This window comes from Hyperolius riggenbachi, chromosome 3 (assembly GCF_040937935.1).
Source record: "Hyperolius riggenbachi isolate aHypRig1 chromosome 3, aHypRig1.pri, whole genome shotgun sequence".
In the NCBI taxonomy this organism is placed as follows: domain Eukaryota; kingdom Metazoa; phylum Chordata; class Amphibia; order Anura; family Hyperoliidae; genus Hyperolius; species Hyperolius riggenbachi.
In genome coordinates this window covers 14,929,451-14,952,728 of record NC_090648.1, presented here as the reverse complement: position 1 = coordinate 14,952,728, position 23,278 = coordinate 14,929,451, and the positions used below count along the sequence as shown (strand labels likewise).

General features: G+C 47.4%; 1 protein-coding gene across 3 annotated transcripts in view; it reads right to left on the bottom strand.

Annotated features, from left to right (window-relative positions):
• The window catches only part of CAMTA2 (calmodulin binding transcription activator 2), a 183,702-nt gene that overhangs the window by 25,166 nt on the left and 135,258 nt on the right, over nucleotides 1–23,278 (bottom strand). For all 3 annotated transcript variants that reach the window (XM_068273892.1, XM_068273893.1, XM_068273894.1), the window contains exons 13-14: nucleotides 19,993–20,180; nucleotides 4,824–4,902 (exon numbers count right to left, since the gene is read on the bottom strand). In XM_068273892.1, the coding sequence (XP_068129993.1) occupies nucleotides 4,824–4,902; nucleotides 19,993–20,180 (267 nt within the window). The remainder of the gene's footprint in view (nucleotides 1–4,823; nucleotides 4,903–19,992; nucleotides 20,181–23,278) is intronic.

The following is a 23,278-nucleotide window of genomic DNA, read 5'->3' as shown; positions in this document are numbered from 1 at the left end:
TATCCATCTGGTCTGATCAATGCTTTCACTGGTCCACATATCTGTCATCTATCCATCCGGTCTGATCAGTGCCTTCACTGGTCCACATATCTGTCATCTATCCACCCGGTCTGATCAGTTCTTTCACTGGTCCACATAGCTGTCATCTATCCATCGGGTCTGATCACTGCTTTCACTGGTCCACATATCTGTCATCTATCCATCCGGTCTGATCAGTGCTTTCACTGGTCCACATATCTGTCATCTATCCATCGGGTCTGATCAGTGCGGTCACTGGTCCACATATCTGTCATCTATCCATCGGGTCTGATCAGTGCTGTCAGTGGTCCACATACCTGTCATCTATCCACCCGGTCTGATCAGTGCTGTCACTAGTCCACATATCTGTCATCTATCCACCCGGTCTGATCAGTTCTTTCACTGGTCCACATATCTGTCATCTATCCATCTGGTCTGATCAGTGCTTTCACTGGTCCACATATCTGTCATCTATCCACCTGGTCTGATCAATGCTTTCACTGATCCACAAATCTGTCATCTATCCATCTGGTCTGATCAATGCTTTCACTGGTCCACATATCTGTCATCTATCCATCGGGTCTGATCAGTGCTTTCACTGGTCCACATATCTGTCATCTATCCATCCGGTCTGATCAGTGCTTTCACTGGTCCACATATCTGTAGTCTATCCACCCGGTCTGATCAGTTCTTTCACTGGTCCACATATCTGTCATCTATCCACCCGGTCTGATCAGTGCTTTCACTGGTCCACATATCTGTAGTCTATCCACCCGGTCTGATCAGTTCTTTCACTGGTCCACATATCTGTCATCTATCCATCTGGTCTGATCAGTGCGGTCACTGGTCCACATATCTGTCATCTATCCATCCGGTCTGATCACTGCTTTCACTGGTCCACATATCTGTCATCTGTCCATCCGGTTTGATCACTGCTTTCACTGGTCCACATATCTGTCATCTATCCATTGGGTCTGATCAGTGCTTTCACTCGTCCACATATCTGTCATCTATCCATCCGGTCTAATCAGTGCTTTCACTGGTCCACATATCTGTCATCTATCCATCGGGTCTGATCAGTTCTTTCACTGCTCCACATATCTGTCATCTATCCATCGGGTCTGATCAATGCTTTCAATGGTCCACATATCTGTCATCTATCCATTGGGTCTGATCAGTGCTTTCACTCGTCCACATATCTGTCATCTATCCATCGGGTCTGATCAATGCTTTCACTGGTCCACATATCTGTCATCTATCCATCGGGTCTGATCAATGCTTTCACTGGTCCACATATCTGTCATCTATCCATTGGGTCTGATCAGTGCTTTCACTCGTCCACATATCTGTCATCTATCCATCGGGTCTGATCAATGCTTTCACTGATCCACAAATCTGTCATTTATCCATCCGGTCTGATCAGTGCTTTCACTGCTCCACACATCTGTCATCTATCCACCCGGTCTGATCACTGCTTTCACTGATCCACATATCTGTCATCTATCCATCCGGTCTGATCAATGCTTTCACTGATCCACAAATCTGTAATTTATCCATTCGGTCACAATATCTGATCTGCATACTTATTCTCGGTCAGGGATTCAGAAGTGATAACGATAGCAGCATCCACAGTTACACAGTTAGTTTGGTTCAAAAAAAGACATCCGTCCTTTAAGTTCAACCAGCCCCCCCAAAAAAACCAAACAAAACAAAAACAACAATACACCTTCACCCTATCCCAGTTGATCCAGGGGAAGGCGAAAAACCTTACAAGGCCATACAATGCTTGCCCAATTAGCCTTCAAAGGGAAAATTCCTTCCAGACTCCAGACGGCAGTCGGATAAATCCCTATATCAACTCTACCAGAAATCGCCTAATAATTATAGCCGTGGATGCCCTTCAATGTAAGGAAACCATCCAAGCTCTCTTTAAATGCAGATATGGGGCTTGATTCAGAAAAGGGTGCTAAGTGTTAGCACGCCAGTGAAAAGCCACTTTGCATGTGCTAACATGCTTTGCACGTGCTAAGTAGTTAGCACATGCAAACTACTTAGCACCGTGGTTAGCACATGTAAACTACTTAGCACCCTAGTTAGCACATGTAAACTACTTAGCACCCTAGTTAGCACATGTAAACTACTTAGCACCCTAGTTAGCACATGTAAACTACTTAGCACCCTAGTTAGCACATGTAAACTACTTAGCACCCTAGTTAGCACATGTAAACTACTTAGCACCCTAGTTTTTAAAAAAAAAATCAGTGTTTATTCAACAAAGAAAAGGAACATATGACAGAATATGCAGTGTAGCAGAGCGCCTCCTAACTTTTCCAACAGTAGCTTCAGCATCAATTATCACTGTGGAAGATGAGAGGTATTGTTAACAATAATATAATGATCGTCACATAATATATAGAGCTCAAATTGAATTTAAATTTCCAAATATTCTATCTTTTACAAGATCATAATTAGCAAGACCAGGGGTATCTAACCATGGAGCTTCGCACCCTAGTTAGCACAGTGCTAAGTAGTAGTTTGCATGTCCTAACTACGGTGCTAAGTAGTTTGCATGTGTAACTACGGCGCGAAGTTTGCATGTGCTAACTACGGTGCTAAGTAGTTTGTATGTGCTAATTACTTAGCACCCTAGTTAGCACGCCCAAAGCCTTTAGGCGTGCTAACTGGGTTAGCACCGTTTACTGAATCGAGCCCATAGAGTTTGCATAACTACTTCCTGAGGTAAGATGTTCCACATATTAACCACTCTCACTGCGAAGGACCCTTTTCTAAATAGATGGCAAAAACTTTTTCCCTCCATACGCAGATCATGTCCCCTTGTCCGTTGGACAACCCTAGGGACAGAAATCTCGTCTGCCAAGCTTTTGTATTGCCCTCTGATGTATTAACCTCCTTGCCGGTCTAATTCTCGCCGGCAAGGAGGCAGCGCAGAACTTTTTTTTATGTTTTTTTTTCTCCAATCATGTAGCGAGCCCAGGGCTCGCTACATGATAGCCGCTGAGCGGCGGCATCCCCCCACCCACTCCGATCGCCTTTGGCGATCAGAGTATGCAGGAAATCCTGTTGAGAACGGGATTTCCTGCAGAGCTTCCCCGGTCGCCATGGCGACCGGGCGGGATGACGTCACAGGGAATCCTGATCCACCCCTCAGCGCTGCCTGGCACTGATTGGCCAGGCTGCACAGGGGTCTGGCGCGGGGGCGGGGCGTCTCGGCGCGGCGGCTAGCGGCGGATCGGCGACGATCGAATGTTACAAGCAGCTAGCAAAGTGCTAGCTGCATGGAACAAAAAAAAAAAATTATGCAAATCGGCCCAGCGGGGCCTGAGAAATCCTCCTGCGCAGGTTACCCCGAGCTGAGCTTGGGATAACCGGCAAGGAGGTTAATACATGTTAATCAGGTCTCCTCTCAGTCGCCTTTTTTCCAAGCTAAATAAGCCCAGTTTGTCCAACCTTTCTTGGCAAGTGAGATCTTCCATCCCTCTGATTAATTTAGTTGCCCGTCTTTGTACCCGTTCTAGAAGGTCAATGTCCTTTCTATAGTGTGGTGTCCAAAACTGTATTCCATACGCCAGATGTGGCCTCACAAGTGATTTATACAGAGGGAGTAGTGTGTGCCCCTCCCCCTGCATCATGTCCCTCCCCCTGCATCATGTCTCCTCCCCCCACATTATTCCATACTCCAGATGTGGCCTCACAAGTGATTTATACAGAGGGAGCAGTGTGTGCCCCTCCCCCTGCATCATGTCCCTCCCCCTGCATCATGTCTCCTCCCCCCACATTATTCCATACTCCAGATGTGGCCTCACAAGTGATTTATACAGAGGGAGCAGTGTGTGCCCCTCCCCCTGCATCATGTCTCCTCCCCCCGCATTATCCCATACTCCAGATGTGGCCTCACAAGTGATTTATACAGAGGGAGCAGTGTGTGCCCCTCCCCCTGCATCATGTCTCCTCCCCCTGCATCATGTCTCCTCCCCCCGCATTATCCCATACTCCAGATGTGGCCTCACAAGTGATTTATACAGAGGGAGCAGTGTGTGCCCCTCCCCCTGCATCATGTCCCTCCCCCTGCATCATGTCCCCTCCCCCCGCATTATCCCATACTCCAGATGTGGCCTCACAAGTGATTTATACAGAGGGAGCAGTGTGTGCCCCTCCCCCTGCATCATGTCTCCTCCCCCTGCATCATGTCTCCTCCCCCCGCATTATCCCATACTCCAGATGTGGCCTCACAAGTGATTTATACAGAGGGAGCAGTATACTAGCATCTCGAGATATTATTTCCCTTTTTATGGAACCCAGAATTGTATTTGCTTTAGCTGCTGCTGCTTGGCATTGCATACAATTACCTAACTTGTTATTGGCCAGTATTCCTAAGGCCTTCTCTAAGTCTGATGGTCCCAGCTGTGTGCCATCTATTGTATAGGATGATCTACCATTGGCATGTTTGAATTTCAGGACTTTACATTTATCAACATTAAACTTCATCTGCCATGTGCCTGCCCAATTGGCGATACTTTCATTACTTTATATTGTTTATGTAGAAGTCCAGGCATCCCCGGCACTATCCTCAGGTGTACTTCAGCTTTCCTGGTCCAGAAAACGGCAGAGATATTCCAAAAATGCTATTTTCTTCTGTTATCCCCAGAAATGATACTGATGTCAAAAATGTCTGACAGAAATCTATCTGATGGTCGAATCTGCTGTAAATCTATAGGTGTATGACCACCATAAATGGACAGCAAGAGGGAAGACAAACAAGAGGCGGTAGAGCAGAGAATTCTCACCAGAGGAGTGCAGGAGAAGTGATCGACGTTCAGAGGATCCACCTCCAGCTCCACCACCAGACTCTGAGAATGGATACTCCTGCAAAGAGAGAGAGGGGAGAACTCATCATTCCTGTCCACCTCCTCCACCTCTATCATCTCTGACCTCCTCCACCTCTATCATCTCTGACCTCCTCCACCTCTATCATCATCTGATCTGCTCCACCTCATCATCTGATCTGCTCCACCTCTATCATCATCTGATCTCCTCCACCTCTATCATCATCTGATCTCCTCCACCTCTATCATCTCTGACCTCCTCCACCTCTATCATCATCTGACCTCCTCCACCTCTATCATCATCTGACCTCCTCCACCTCTATCATCATCTGATCTGCTCCACCTCTATCATCATCTGATCTGCTCCACCTCTATCATCATCTGATCTGCTCCACCTCTATCATCATCTGATCTCCTCCACCTCTATCATCATCTGACCTCCTCCACCTCTATCATCATCTGATTTCCTCCACCTCCATCATCATCTGATCTGCTCCACCTCTATCATCATCTGATCTCCTCCACCTCTATCATCATCTGATCTGCTCCACCTCTATCATCATCTGATCTCCTCCACCTCTATCATCATCTGACCTCCTCCACCTCTATCATCATCTGATTTCCTCCACCTCTATCATCATCTGACCTCCTCCACCTCTATCATCATCTGATTTCCTCCACCTCTATCATCATCTGATCTCCTCAACCATCATCATCATCTCTCCTCCACCTCTATCATCATCTGATCTGCTCCACCTCTATCATCATCTGATCTGCTCCACCTCTATCATCATCTGATCTGCTCCACCTCTATCATCATCTGATCTCCTCCACCTCTATCATCATCTGATCTCCTCCACCTCTATCATCATCTGATCTCCTCCACCTCTATCATCATCTGATCTGCTCCACCTCTATCATCATCTGATCTGCTCCACCTCTATCATCATCTGATCTCCTCCACCTCTATCATCATCTGATCTCCTCAACCATCATCATCTGATCTCCTCAACCATCATCATCTGATCTCCTCCAGCTCTATCATCATCTGACCTCCTCCACCTCTATCATCATCTGATCTGCTCCACCTCTATCATCATCTGATCTCCTCCACCTCTATCATCATCTGATCTCCTCCACCTCTATCATCTCTGACCTCCTCCACCTCTATCATCATCTGATCTGCTCCACCTCTATCATCATCTGATCTCCTCCACCTCTATCATAATCTGATCTCCTCCACCTCTATCATCATCTGATCTCCTCCACCTCTATCATCATCTGATCTCCTCAACCATCATCTCTGACCTCCTCCACCTCTATCATCATCTGATCTCCTCCATCTCTATCATCATCTGATCTCCTCCACCTCTATCATCATCTGATCTCCTCCACCTCTATCATCTCTGACCTCCTCCACCTCTATCATCATCTGATCTCCTCCACCTCTATCATCATCTGATCTCCTCCACCTCTATCATCATCTGATCTCCTCCACCTCTATCATCATCTGACCTCCTCCACCTCTATCATCATCTGATCTCCTCAACCATCATCATCTGATCTCCTCCACCTCTATCATCATCTGACCTCCTCCAGCTCTATCATCATCTGACCTCCTCCATCTCTATCATCATCTGATCTCCTCCACCTCTATCATCATCTGATCTCCTCCACCTCTATCATCATCTGATCTCCTCCACCTCTATCATCTCTGACCTCCTCCACCTCTATCATCATCTGATCTCCTCCACCTCTATCATCATCTGATCTCCTCCACCTCTATCATCATCTGACCTCCTCCACCTCTATCATCATCTGATCTCCTCAACCATCATCATCTGATCTCCTCCAGCTCTATCATCAGGGCCGTTTTTATCACCGTGCGGACCGGGCGACCGCACTGAGCGCAGATTGCATGTGAAGGAAGGGGGGCGCCGGCAGGGAGAGACACTGCGGGAGCCGCTGAGCAAGTGATGCGCGGTGTACGCCAGCGCGATCACAATGCGACCTTCCCACACTCCTCCTGGGCGTCCTGCTTCATTCTTTTTCCGCTCTGACGTCATGTGCGTCACCACCACGTGATGACACGATGTGCAGGCCAGGCAGAGTGCCGATGGAGGAGGAGGCGGAGTACTGTACTGGCTGTCTTCCCGGGGCGATGCGTTTGTGGTCCCCCTCCTGGTGACCCGCCCTGCGTGCTTTCTCCCCGGGCCTGGCTGGATCGGCGCCTCTCGTCCATCAGGTGGTCACAGACAGTAAGTGACCTGCTGCTGGCTGCTGCTCACCTGCGCTGGTGACCTGACTTTGCCTCTGTGTGGCCGCTATCAGAGAGGGGGGAGGGGCAGGGGGCGCTCTCTGTCCTGCAGGCTGCAGTGTCAAATAATTTCAATAAAAATATTGCTTTTTTGTGTAACTCTGAGGCCCATACTGCAGCACCTACCTACCTAATCTATACTGCAGCACCTACCTACCTACCTACTCTATACTGCAGCACCTACCTACCTACCTACTCTATACTGCAGCACCTACCTACCTACCTAATCTATACTGCAGCACCTACCTACCTACCTACTCTATACTGCAGCACCTACCTACCTACCTACCTACCTACTCTATACTGCAGCACCTACCTACCTACCTACTCTATACTGCAGCACCTACCTACCTACGCTATACTGCAGCACCTACCTACCTAATCTATACTGCAGCACCTACCTACCTACCTAATCTATACTGCAGCACCTACCTACCTACCTAATCTATACTGCAGCACCTACCTACCCAATCTATACTGCAGCACCTACCTACCTAATCTATACTGTAGCACCTACCTACCTAATCTATACTGCAGCACCTACCTACCTACCTAATCTATACTGCAGCACCTACCTACCTAATCTATACTGCAGCACCTACCTACCTACCTAACCTATACTGCAGCACCTACCTACCTACCTAACCTATACTGCAGCACCTACCTACCTACCTAATCTATACTGCAGCACCTACCTACCTACTCTATACTGCAGCACCTACCTACCTACGCTATACTGCAGCACCTACCTACCTACGCTATACTGCAGCACCTACCTACCTAATCTATACTGCAGCACCTACCTACCTAATCTATACTGCAGCACCTTCCTACCTAATCTATACTGCAGCACCTACCTACCTACCTAATCTATACTGCAGCACTTACCTACCTACTCTATACTGCAGCACCTACCTACCTAATCTATACTGCAGCACCTTCCTACCTAATCTATACTGCAGCACCTACCTACCTACCTAATCTATACTGCAGCACTTACCTACCTACTCTATACTGCAGCACCTACCTACCTAATCTATACTGCAGCACCTACCTATCTACCTAATCTATACTGCAGCACCTACCTACCTAATCTATACTGCAGCACCTACCTACCTACTCTATACTGCAGCACCTACCTACTCTATACTGCAGCACCTACCTACCTACGCTATACTGCAGCACCTACCTACCTAATCTATACTGCAGCACCTACCTACCTACTCTATACTGCAGCACCTACCTACCTAATCTATACTGCAACACCTACCTACCTACTCTATACTGCAGCACCTACCTAATGTATACTGCAGCACCTACCTACCTAATCTATACTGCAGCACCTACCTACCTAATCTATACTGCAGCACCTACCTACCTACTCTATACTGCAGCACCTACCTACCTAATCTATACTGCAACACCTACCTACCTACTCTATACTGCAGCACCTACCTAATCTATACTGCAGCACCTTCCTACCTAATCTATACTGCAGCACCTACCTACCTACCTAATCTATACTGCAGCACCTACCTACCTACCTACCTAATCTATACTGCAGCACCTACCTACCTACCTAATCTATACTGCAGCACCTACCTACCTAATCTATACTGCAGCACCTACCTACCTACTCTATACTGCAGCACCTACCTACCTACTCTATACTGCAGCACCTACCTACCTACCTACCTACCTACCTAATCTATACTGCAGCAACTACCTACCTAATCTATACTGCAGCACCTACCTACCTACTCTATATTGCAGCACCTACCTACCTAATCTATACTGCAGCACCTACCTACCTAATCTATACTGCAGCACTTACCTACCTACTCTATACTTCAGCACCTACCTAATCTATACTGCAGCACCTACCTACCTACCTACCTACTCTATACTGCAGCACCTACCTACCTAATCTATACTGCAGCACCTACCTACCTACCTAATCTATACTGCAGCACCTACCTACGTAATCTATACTGCAGCACCTACCTACCTACTCTATATTGCAGCACCTACCTACCTACCTAATCTATACTGCAGCACCTACCTACCTAATCTATACTGCAGCACCTACCTAACCTATACTGCAGTCACCTACCTATCTATCCTATACTGCAGTCACCTACCTATCTAACCTATACTGGCACCTACTTATTGAAGCTATACTGCAGTCACCTACCTAAGCTATACTGCAGTCACCTACCTATCTATCCTATACTGGCACCTACTTATCTAAGCTATACTGCAGTCACCTACCTAAGCTATACTGCAGATACCTACCTACCTAACCTATACTGCAAGCACTTACCTATCTAACCTATACTGCAGTCACCTACCTATCTATCCTATACTGGCACCTACTTATCTAAGCTATACTGCAGTCACCTACCTATCTAACCTATACTGCAGGCACCTACCAAACCTATACTGCAGGCACCTACCTACCAAACCTATACTGCAAGCACTTACCTATCTAACCTATACAGCAGGCACCTACCTACCTATCTAACCTATACTGTCACCTACCTATCTAAGCTATACTGCAGTCACCTACCTATCTAAGCTACTTATCTATATTGCAGGCACCTACCTATATAACCTAGGTACCTATCTAACCTATACTGCAGGCACCTACCTACCTAACCTATACTGCAGGCACCTACCTACCAAACCTATACTGCAGGCACCTACCTGTCTAATTCATACTGGTGGCACCTACATAGCTAACCTAAACTGTGGGCACCTATACCTGGCTCCATGGCGGGGAAGGGGGGGGGCGATTTTTACACCCTCGCCCTGGGTGAAATTTAGCCTAGAAACTGCCCTGTCTATCATCATCTGACCTCCTCCACCTCTATCATCATCTGATCTGCTCCACCTCTATCATCATCTGATCTCCTCCACCTCTATCATCATCTGATCTCCTCCACCTCTATCATCATCTGATCTCCTCCACCTCTATCATCATCTGACCTCCTCCACCTCTATCATCATCTGATCTCCTCCACCTCTATCATCATCTGATCTCCTCCACCTCTATCATCTCTGACCTCCTCCACCTCTATCATCATCTGATCTGCTCCACCTCCATCATCATCTGATCTCCTCCACCTCCATCATCATCTGATCTCCTCCACCTCTATCATCATCTGATCTCCTCCACCTCTATCATCATCTGATCTCCTCCACCTCTATCATCTCTGACCTCCTCCACCTCTATCATCACCTGATCTGCTCCACCTCTATCATCATCTGACCTCCTCCACCTCTATCATCATCTGATCTCCTCCACCTCTATCATCATCTGATCTCCTCCACCTCTATCATCATCTGATCTCCTCAACCATCATCTCTGACCTCCTCCACCTCTATCATCATCTGATCTCCTCCATCTCTATCATCATCTGATCTGCTCCACCTCTATCATCATCTGATCTCCTCCACCTCTATCATCATCTGATCTCCTCCACCTCTATCATCATCTGATCTCCTCCACCTCTATCATCATCTGATCTCCTCCACCTCTATCATCATCTGATCTCCTCAACCATCATCTCTGACCTCCTCCACCTCTATCATCATCTGATCTCCTCCATCTCTATCATCATCTGATCTCCTCAACCATCATCATCTGATCTCCTCCAGCTCTATCATCATCTGACCTCCTCCACCTCTATCATCATCTGATCTGCTCCACCTATATCATCATCTGATCTCCTCCACCTCTATCATCATCTGATCTCCTCCACCTCTATCATCATCTGATCTCCTCCACCTCTATCATCATCTGATCTCCTCCACCTCTATCATCATCTGATCTCCTCCACCTCTATCATCATCTGATCTCCTCCACCTCTATCATCATCTGATCTCCTCCACCTCTATCATCATCTGACCTCCTCCACCTCTATCATCATCTGACCTCCTCCACCTCTATCATCATCTGACCTCCTCCACCTCTATCATCATCTGATCTCCTCCACCTCTATCATCATCTGATCTCCTCCACCTCTATCATCATCTGATCTCCTCCACCTCTATCATCTCTGACCTCCTCCACCTCTATCATCATCTGATCTGCTCCACCTCTATCATCATCTGATCTCCTCCACCTCTATCATCATCTGATCTGCTCCACCTCCATCATCATCTGATCTCCTCCACCTCTATCATCATCTGATCTCCTCCACCTCTATCATCATCTGATCTCCTCCACCTCTATCATCTCTGACCTCCTCCACCTCTATCATCATCTGATCTGCTCCACCTCTATCATCATCTGATCTCCTCCACCTCTATCATCATCTGATCTCCTCCACCTCTATCATCATCTTATCTCCTCAACCATCATCTCTGACCTCCTCCACCTCTATAATCATCTGATCTCCTCCACCTCTATCATCATCTGATCTCCTCCACCTCTATCATCATCTGATCTCCTCCACCTCTATCATCATCTGACCTCCTCAACCATCATCTCTGACCTCCTCCACCTCTATCATCATCTGATCTCCTCCATCTCTATCATCCTCTGATCTGCTCCACCTATATCATCATCTGATCTCCTCCACCTCTATCATCATCTGATCTCCTCCACCTCTATCATCATCTGATCTCCTCAACCATCATCATCTGATCTCCTCCAGCTCTATCATCATCTGACCTCCTCCACCTCTATCATCATCTGATCTGCTCCACCTCTATCATCATCTGATCTCCTCCACCTCTATCATCATCTGATCTCCTCCACCTCTATCATCATCTGATCTCCTCCAACTCTATCATCATCTGACTTCCTCCAGCTCTATCATCATCTGATCTCCTCAACCATCATCTCTGACCTCCTCCACCTCTATCATCATCTGATCTCCTCCATCTCTATCATCATCTGATCTGCTCCACCTATATCATCATCTGACCTCCTCCACCTCTATCATCATCTGATCTCCTCCACCTCTATCATCATCTGATCTCCTCCACCTCTATCATCATCTGATCTCCTCCACCTCTTTCATCATCTGATCTCCTCCACCTCTATCATCATCTGATCTCCTCCACCTCTATCATCATCTGATCTCCTCCACCTCTTTCATCATCTGATCTCCTCCACCTCTTTCATCATCTGATCTCCTCCACCTCTTTCATCATCTGATCTCCTCCACCTCTATCATCATCTGATCTCCTCCACCTATAACATCATCTGATCTCCTCAACCATCATCATCTGATCTCCTCCAGCTCTATCATCATCTGACCTCCTCCATTTCTATCATCATCTGATCTCCTCCACCTCTATCATCATCTGATCTGCTCCACCTCTATCATCAGATCTCCTCCACCTCTATCATCTCTGACCTCCTCCACCTCTATCATCTCTGACCTCCTCCACCTCTATCATCATCTGATCTGCTCCACCTCTATCATCATCTGATCTCCTCCACCTATATCATCATCTGATCTCCTCCACCTCTATCATCATCTGATCTCCTCCACCTCTATCATCATCTGATCTCCTCCACCTCTATCATCATCTGACCTCCTCAACCATCATCATCTGATCTCCTCCAGCTCTATCATCATCTGACCTCCTCCACCTCTATCATCATCTGATCTCCTCCATTTCTATCATCATCTGATCTCCTCCACCTCTATCATCATCTGATCTCCTCCACCTCTTTCATCATCTGATCTCCTCCACCTCTTTCATCATCTGATCTCCTCCACCTCTATCATCATCTGATCTCCTCCACCTCTTTCATCATCTGATCTCCTCCACCTATATCATCATCTGATCTCCTCAACCATCATCATCTGATCTCCTCCAGCTCTATCATCATCTGACCTCCTCCACCTCTATCATCATCTGATCTCCTCCATTTCTATCATCATCTGATCTCCTCCACCTCTATCATCATCTGATCTCCTCCACCTCTTTCATCATCTGATCTCCTCCACCTCTTTCATCATCTGATCTCCTCCACCTCTATCATCATCTGATCTCCTCCACCTATAACATCATCTGATCTCCTCAACCATCATCATCTGATCTCCTCCAGCTCTATCATCATCTGACCTCCTCCACCTCTATCATCATCTGATCTCCTCCATTTCTATCATCATCTGATCTCCTCCACCTCTATCATCATCTGATCTGCTCCACCTCTATCATCTGATCTCCTCCACCTCTATCATCTCTGACCTCCTCCACCTCTATCATCATCTGACCTCCTCCACCTCTATCATCATCTGATCTGCTCCACCTCTATCATCATCTGATCTCCTCCACTTCTATCATCATCTGACCTCCTCCACCTCTATCATCATCTGACCTCCTCCACCTCTATCATCATCTGATCTCCTCCACCTCCATCATCATCTGATCTCCTCCACCTCCATCATCATCTGATCTCCTCCACCTCCATCATCATCTGATCTCCTCCACCTCTATCATCTCTGACCTCCTCCACCTCTATCATCATCTGATCTGCTCAACCTCTATCATCATCTGATCTCCTCCACCTCTATCATCATCTGATCTCCTCCACCTCTATCATCATCTGATCTCCTACACCTCTATCATCATCTGATCTCCTCCACCTCTATCATCATCTGATCTCCTCCACCTCTATCATCATCTGATCTCCTCCACCTCTATCATCATCTGATCTCCTCCACCTCTATCATCATCTGATCTCCTCCACCTCTATCATCATCTGATCTCCTCCACCTCTATCATCATCTGATCTCCTCCACCTCTATCATCATCTGATCTCCTCCACCTCTATCATCATCTGACCTCCTCCAGCTCTATCATCATCTGATCTCCTCAACCATCATCTCTGACCTCCTCCACCTCTATCATCATCTGATCTCCTCCATCTCTATCATCATCTGATCTGCTCCACTTATATCATCATCTGACCTCCTCCACCTCTATCATCATCTGATCTCCTCCACCTATATCATCATCTGATCTCCTCAACCATCATCATCTGATCTCCTCCAGCTCTATCATCATCTGACCTCCTCCACCTCTATCATCATCTGATCTCCTCCATTTCTATCATCATCTGATCTCCTCCACCTCTATCATCATCTGATCTCCTCCACCTCTATCATCTGATCTCCTCCACCTCTATCATCTCTGACCTCCTCCACCTCTATCATCATCTGACCTCCTCCACCTCTATCATCATCTGATCTGCTCCACCTCTATCATCATCTGATCTCCTCCACTTCTATCATCATCTGACCTCCTCCACCTCTATCATCATCTGACCTCCTCCACCTCTATCATCATCTGATCTCCTCCACCTCCATCATCATCTGATCTCCTCCACCTCCATCATCATCTGATCTCCTCCACCTCTATCATCATCTGATCTCCTCCACCTCCATCATCATCTGATCTCCTCCACCTCCATCATCATCTGATCTCCTCCACCTCCATCATCATCTGATCTCCTCCACCTCCATCATCATCTGATCTCCTCCACCTCCATCATCATCTGATCTCCTCCACCTCTATCATCTCTGACCTCCTCCACCTCTATCATCATCTGATCTCCTCCACCTCTATCATCATCTGATCTCCCCCACCTCTATCATCATCTGATCTCCTCCACCTCTATCATCATCTGATCTCCTCCACCTCTATCATCATCTGATCTCCTCCACCTCTATCATCATCTGATCTCCTCCACCTCTATCATCATCTGATCTCCTCCACCTCTATCATCATCTGATCTCCTCCACCTCTATCATCATCTGATCTCCTCCACCTCTATCATCATCTGATCTCCTCCACCTCTATCATCATCTGACCTCCTCCAGCTCTATCATCATCTGATCTCCTCAACCATCATCTCTGACCTCCTCCACCTCTATCATCATCTGATCTCCTCCATCTCTATCATCATCTGATCTGCTCCACCTATATCATCATCTGATCTCCTCAACCATCATCATCTGATCTCCTCCAGCTCTATCATCATCTGACCTCCTCCACCTCTATCATCATCTGATCTGCTCCACCTCTATCATCATCTGATCTCCTCCACCTCTATCATCATCTGATCTCCTCCACCTCTATCATCATCTGATCTCCTCCACCTCTATCATCATCTGACCTCCTCCAGCTCTATCATCATCTGATCTCCTTAACCATCATCTCTGACCTCCTCCACCTCTATCATCATCTGATCTCCTCCATCTCTATCATCATCTGATCTGCTCCACCTCTATCATCATCTGACCTCCTCCACCTCTATCATCATCTGATCTCCTCCACCTCTATCATCATCTGATCTCCTCCACCTCTTTCATCATCTGATCTCCTCCACCTCTATCATCATCTGATCTCCTCCACCTCTATCATCATCTGATCTCCTCCACCTCTTTCATCATCTGACCTCCTCCACCTCTATCATCATCTGACCTCCTCCACCTCTATCATCATCTGATCTCCTCCACCTCTATCATCATCTGATCTCCTCAACCATCATCATCTGATCTCCTCCAGCTCTATCATCATCTGACCTCCTCCACCTCTATCATCATCTGATCTCCTCCATCTCTATCATCCTCTGATCTCCTCCACCTCTATCATCATTTGATCTCCTCCACCTCTATCATCATCTGCTCTCCTCCACCTCTATCATCTGATCTCCTCCACCTCTATCATCTCTGACCTCCTCCACCTCTATCATCATCTGACCTCCTCCACCTCTATCATCATCTGATCTGCTCCACCTCTATCATCATCTGATCTCCTCCACTTCTATCATCATCTGACCTCCTCCACCTCTATCATCATCTGATCTCCTCCACCTCCATCATCATCTGATCTCCTCCAGCTCTGTCATCATCTGACCTCCTCCACCTCTATCATCATCTGATCTGCTCCACCTATATCATCATCTGATCTCCTCCACCTCTATCATCATCTGATCTCCTCCACCTCTATCATCATCTGATCTCCTCCACCTCTATCATCATCTGATCTCCTCCACCTCTATCATCATCTGATCTCCTCCACCTCTATCATCATCTGATCTCCTCCACCTCTATCATCTGATCTCCTCCACCTCTATCATCATCTGATCTCCTCCATCTCTATCATTATCTGATCTCCTCCACCTCTTTCATCATCTGACCTCCTCCACCTCTATCATCATCTGATCTCCTCCACCTCCATCATCATCTGATCTCCTCCACCTCTATCATCATCTGATCTCCTCCACCTCTATCATCATCTGATCTGCTCCACCTCTATCATCATCTGATCTCCTCCACCTCTATCATCATCTGATCTCCTCCACCTCTATCATCATCTGATCTCCTCCACCTCCATCATCATCTGATCTCCTCCACCTCCATCATCATCTGATCTGCTCCACCTCTTTCATCATCTGATCTGCTCCACCTCTATCATCATCTGATCTGCTCCACCTCTATCATCATCTGATCTGCTCCACCTTTATCATCATCTGATCTCCTCCACCTCTATCATCATCTGATCTGCTCCACCTCCATCATCATCTGATCTCTTCCACCTCTATCATCATCTGATCTCCTCCACCTCTATCATCATCTGATCTCCTCCACCTCTATCATCATCTGATCTCCTCCACCTCTATCATCATCTGACCTCCTCCACCTCTATCATCATCTGACCTCCTCCACCTCTATCATCTTCTGACCTCCTCCACCTCTATCATCATCTGATCTGCTCCTCCTCTATCATCATCTGACCTCCTCCACCTCTATCATCATCTGATCTCCTCCACCTCTATCATCATCTGATCTGCTCCACCTCTATCATCATCTGATCTCCTCCACCTCTATCATCATCTGATCTCCTCCACCTTTATCATCATCTGATCTCCTCCACCTCTATCATCATCTGATCTCCTCCACCTCTATCATCTGATCTCCTCCACCTCTATCATCATCTGATCTCCTCCACCTCTATCATTATCTGATCTGCTCCACCTCCATCATCATCTGATCTCTTCCACCTCTATCATCATCTGATCTCCTCCACCTCTATCATCATCTGATCTCCTCCACCTTTATCATCATCTGATCTCCTCCACCTCTATCATCATCTGATCTGCTCCACCTCCATCATCATCTGATCTGCTCCACCTCTATCATCATCTGATCTCCTCCACCTCTATCATCATCTGATTTGCTCCACCTCTATCATCATCTGATTTGCTCCAGCTTCACACACAGCAGACAGACAGATGTCTCCATCCCGACACAACCATTTCAGGTAACAGATTAGGAATGGTCATAAAAACAACCTTGTTCTGCACTATGGAGTGGTAAGGAGGAGTATGAGCAACCTGTTCTGTACTATGGAAAGGGGGAGGTGGAGGAGGAGGAGCCTGCTCTATTGTATGCATGAGGGAGGGGGAAGATGAGCAGCATGTCCTGTACTATGGAAAATGGAAAGGAGGAGGAGGAGTCTGTTCTGTACAATGGAGAGGGGATGGTTTGGATGAGCAGCATGTTCTGTACAATGGAGAGGGGAGGTATCACCAGTATGTTTTGTGAATGAAAGGGGGGGGGGGGGGGTTGAGCCTAGATTCTGTGTTTCCTCCCCTGCAGGGTCCCCATAAGAAGTGAAAAGATTGGATGTTTGGGGATAACTATACACACACTCACTGAATGTCACCTGAGATGGTCATGAACACAATATACAGTCTGCATGCAGCTGAGCGCACACCTCTAGTGATGCTTTTATGTAGGAGAACTCATGGAAAAACATGTGATTTGATCAGCTGATAGATTTGCAAAGCTCTGATTTGCTGTGATCACATCCTGCTTTAGCACATGATCCTGACTAGCAAATCAGGGACGTACATATCTGTCACCTGACCAAACTGATCACATGCTTCTCCATCGCATGCTTCTCCATGACTTCTCCTAGACACGCCTATCACTAATCAGAGACTTGCATATCTATCACATGACCAGACTGATCACATGCTTCTCCATGACTTCTCCTAGACAGGACCATCATTAATCAGAGACTTACATATCCATCACCTGACCACACTGATCACATGCTTCTCCATGACTTCTCCTAGACAGGACCATCACTAATCAGAGACTTACATATCCATCACCTAACCAGACTGATCACATGCATCTCCATGACTTCTCCTAGACATGACCATCACTAATCAGAGACTTACATATCTATCACCTGACCAGACTGATCACATGCTTCTCCATGACTTCTCCTACACAGAACCATCACTAATCAGAGACTTACATATCTATCACCTGACCACACTGATCACATGCTTCTCCATGACTTCTCCTACACAGGACCATCAATAATCAGAGACTTACATATCCATCACCTGACCAAACTGATCTCACGCTTCTCCATGACTTCTCCTAGACACGACCATCACTAATCAGAGACTTACATATCTATCACCTGACCAGACTGATCACATGCTTCTCCATGACTTCTCCTAGACATGACCATCATTAATCAGAGACTTACATATCTATCACCTGACCAAACTGATCACATGCTTCTCCATGACTTCTCCTACAGAGGACCATCACTAATCAGAGACTTACATATCTATCACCTGACCAAACTGATCACATGCTTCTCCATGACTTCTCCTACAGAGGACCATCACTAATCAGAGACTTACATATCTATCACCTGACCAAACTGATCACATGCTTCTCCATGACTTCTCCTAGACATGACCATCACTAATCAGAGACTTACATATCTATCACCTGACCAAACTGATCACATGCTTCTTCATGACTTCTCCTAGACATGACCATCACTAATCAGAGACTTACATATCTATTACCTGACCAAACTGATCACATGCTTCTCCATGACTTCTCCTACAGAGGACCATCACTAATCAGAGACTTACATATCTATCACCTAACCACACTGATCCCATGCTTCACCATGACTTCTCCTAGACAGGACCATCACTAATCAGAGACTTACATATCCATGACCTGACCAGACTGATCACATGCTTCTCCATGACTTCTCCTACTGAGGACCATCACTAATCAGAGACTTACATATCTATCACCTGACCAAACTGATCACATGCTTCTCCATGACTTCTCCTAGACATGACCATCACTAATCAGAGACTTACATATCTATCACCTGACCAAACTGATCACATGCTTCTCCATGACTTCTCCTAGACATGACCATCACTAATCAGAGACTTACATATCTATCACCTGACCAAACTGATCACATGCTTCTCCATGACTTCTCCTAGACAGGACCATCACTAATCAGAGACTTACATATCCATGACCTGACCAGACTGATCACATGCTTCACCATGACTTCTCCTAGACATAACCATCACTAATCAGAGAATTACATATTCATCACCTGACCACACTGATCACATGCTTCTCCATGACTTCTCCTAGACACAACCATCACTAATCAGAGACTTACATATCTATCACCTGACCAGACTGATCACATGCTTCTCCATGACTTCTCCTAGACACGACCATCACTAATCAGAGACTTACATATCTATCACCTGACCAAACTGATCACATGCTTCTCCATGACTTCTCCTACAGAGGACCATCATTAATCAGAGACTTACATATCTATCACCTGACCACACTGATCACATGCTTCACCATGACTTCTCCTAGACAGGACCATCACTAATCAGAGACTTACATATCCATGACCTGACCAGACTGATCACATGCTTCTCCATGACTTCTCCTAGACACGCCCATCACTACTCACCTCCACTGGATCAGCGTTTCGATGAGCCGGGCGTAGCCCTGAGCGGCGGCCAGATGGAGCAGAGTCATCCCCCGGAAACTCATCTCATGTGCCAGCAGGTCTGACGTCACCCAGCAGGTCTGCGCCATCATCTTCTCACACACCGCCACAAGTCGGGCTTCAAAGGAGTCCGCCGCAGCCGAGGACATCTGCGAGACCAGAAAGGAGAGAGTGAGAAAACCACACCCCTAACAGACCAATCAAAAGCTGCCTAACTGTGTGTATACACCTCTTGTGTCGCCTGTTGGGGATCGTGACATCGCTGGCCGGCCTGTACAAATGCATGTCAGCTATGTTGCTATGCTATGGGGGAGGAGAAGATGGGGACTGAGGTGGTCATTATTGGCCACCGCAGTCAGGAGTGTGTACAGGCCTTTAATGATTTGATCAATCTATTTGCAAGCTCCATACAATTAACAAAGTTTGCAAAATCAGCAGCATTTGATCTGCCTTTTCTTCTGGACACTTTAAAGCAGGTGTCTCAAACTCGCGGCCCGCGGGCCATTTGCGACCCTCGATACAATATTTTGTGGCCCTCGCCGGCAAAAGCTTCCTTATAGTTCGCTTCAGTGCTCCCAAGTAATCCGCCGCATCCCCGCCACTAAACGAGGGCTGCAGAGCCCCCAAATCGCCCGGGGGGGCAATCCGCCGGCATTTCCTGGAAGGGGCAGAGCTTTCAGCTTCAGCTCTGCCCCTCCTGACGACAATCGCCGCACGGATGACCGCCTCTCCCCGCCCCTCTCTGTGAAGGAAGAGTGAGAGGGGCGGGCAGAGGCAGCGATGCACCGCGGTTGTGAAATCCCTTATGCGGCCCAGCCTCATCCTGACTTTGCCTCCTGCGTCCCCCCAGGTAAATTGAGTTTGAGACCCCTGCTTTAAAGAGACACTGAAGCGAATTTTTTTTTTATTGAATAATGAATTGGTTGTGTAGTACGGATAATTACTAGAACATTAGTAGCAAAGAAAATATTTTCATATTTTTATTTTCAGGTATACAGCTTTTTTTTTTATAACATTGCATCATTCTCTAATAATTGCAGTTTACACATTACTCAGCATTCTAAACGTTTTTTACAGAGCAGGCAGATGAACTTTTGACCTGTCCTGAACTATTCTCTGCAAAAGAAAAAACAATACAGCCTTCAGAAGACAGAGCTCTTTGGGACTTTGAAAGTCGTGGAGCTCAATGGCAATTTGCATAGATAACAATAACAACTGGAGTTTCTTAACTCTTCCTGTACTGGAAACAATATTAGACTTATGTCTCTGCTCCTAATGTTTTATTTCTTAGCTGTACTACACATACAAATTATATCATATTTTTTTTTTCACTTCAGTGTCTCTTTAAATGTTCAATAAAACGAAGTCATGCATGTCAAACTCCGGCCCGCGGGCCAAATCTGGTACTCAGAGCCATTAAATTTGGCCCTCAAGTGGTTTCTCCACTTTGCATTATGTTGGGCCCACTCTAGACCACCAGGAAAGCTATATTGGAGGTGAAGCCCTAGATCACCAGGAAAGCCATATGGGGAGGTAGGGGGAAAGCACCATACACTAGGGAACTTTATAGGGGAGGGTGGGGGCATCTAGACACCAGGGAACTGTATAAGGGAGAGAAGTTGACCAGCAGACAATGAGGTTGGCCTGCAGATGGGTTCCAGTATACAATTTTAGCCCACTTTGTATCTGAGTTTGATGACCCTGTGCTAAGTTAAAGGAAACCAGAGACCTGCAGCCCCCTCCGCACGGATCGCTCCCACACCATCCTCACTCTTCTCTAGCGGAGCTACCAGGTGCCGCCACCTATGTCAGTCCGGCAGCCGCTGGAGAGATATGTAGAGAGCGCACTTCTCTTGTGCAGACTGCCCGCAACTGACAGCACCCGGCACCGGAGGTGGAGAAAGCTGAGAGGACGGTGGCATGGATACGATCCATGCGGAGGGGGCTGGAGGAGCTCTGAGGCTTCGGTTGTGGGTGGAGTAACCCCTCAGACTCCAGCAAGCTCTGAGGCCTCGGTTGTGGGTGGAATGACCCCTTAGACTCCAGCAAGCTCTGAGGTCTCAGTTGTGGGTGGAGTGACCCCTTAGACTCCAGCAAGCTCTGAGGTCTCAGTTGTGGGTGGAGTAACCCCTCAGACTCCAGCAAGCTCTGAGGCCTCGGTTGTGGGTGGAGTGACCCCTCAGACTCCAGCAAGCTCTGAGGCTTCGGTTGTGGGTGGAGTGACCCCTCAGACTCCAGCAAGCTCTGAGGTCTCAGTTGTGGGTGGAGTGACCCCTCAGACTCCAGCAAGCTCTGAGGTCTCAGTTGTGGGTGGAGTGACCCCTCAGACTCCAGCAAGCTCTGAGGTCTCAGTTGTGGGTGGAGTGACCCCTTAGACTCCAGCAAGCTCTGAGGTCTCAGTTGTGGGTGGAGTGACCCCTCAGACTCCAGCAAGCTCTGAGGCCTCGGTTGTGTGTGGAGTGACCCCTCAGACTCCAGCAAGCTCCGGGGTCTCGGTTGTGGGTGGAGTGACCCCTCAGACTCAAGCAAGCTCCGAGGCCTCGGTTGTGGGTAGAGTAACCCCTCAGACTCCAGCAAGCTCTGAGGCCTCGGTTGTGGGTGGAGTACCCCCCTCAGACTCCAGCAAGCTTTGAGGTCTCGGTTTTGGGTGGAGTGACCCTGTGATCGGTGACTTGTCCTGTGGCCGGCGGCACAAAGCTTGGCCCCCGTTCAGAGGACAGACGGTGTGGAAAATATTGTCTGTAACTTAAGTAGCATATAATCCACTTAGCAAATCTCGCATGACGTCTGATGGAAATGTAACCAGATGACACATTCCCCCCTCCCCCCCCCCCCGGCAGCACAGGGATCTGGACGGGTTACGCGGTGAGCTCTGCGGGTGTATGTCCCCCCCCCCCCCTCCGGCAGCACGGGGACAGGACGGGTTACGCGGTGGGCTCTGCAGGTGTATGTGTCCCATCCCCTCAGGCAGCACAGGGACTGGACGGGTTACGCGGTGGGCTCTGCGGGTGTATGGACAGATGGAGAGGGATAGGGGGACGGGACAGGCAGCTCCATGTGTACTCCACACAGAGCTTTGTTCACTACAGTCCCTTTACAATGCAGCTTTCTGGTACAATAGAGAAAAATACTTGCTGCATCTATTCACAGATGACAATCTTCTCCTCAGCCACCACCACCTGCCTGCTCACTACCAGTGTTAGCCTGTTACACTCCTCTTTAAGCCATACGTCTATATATCAGGAGA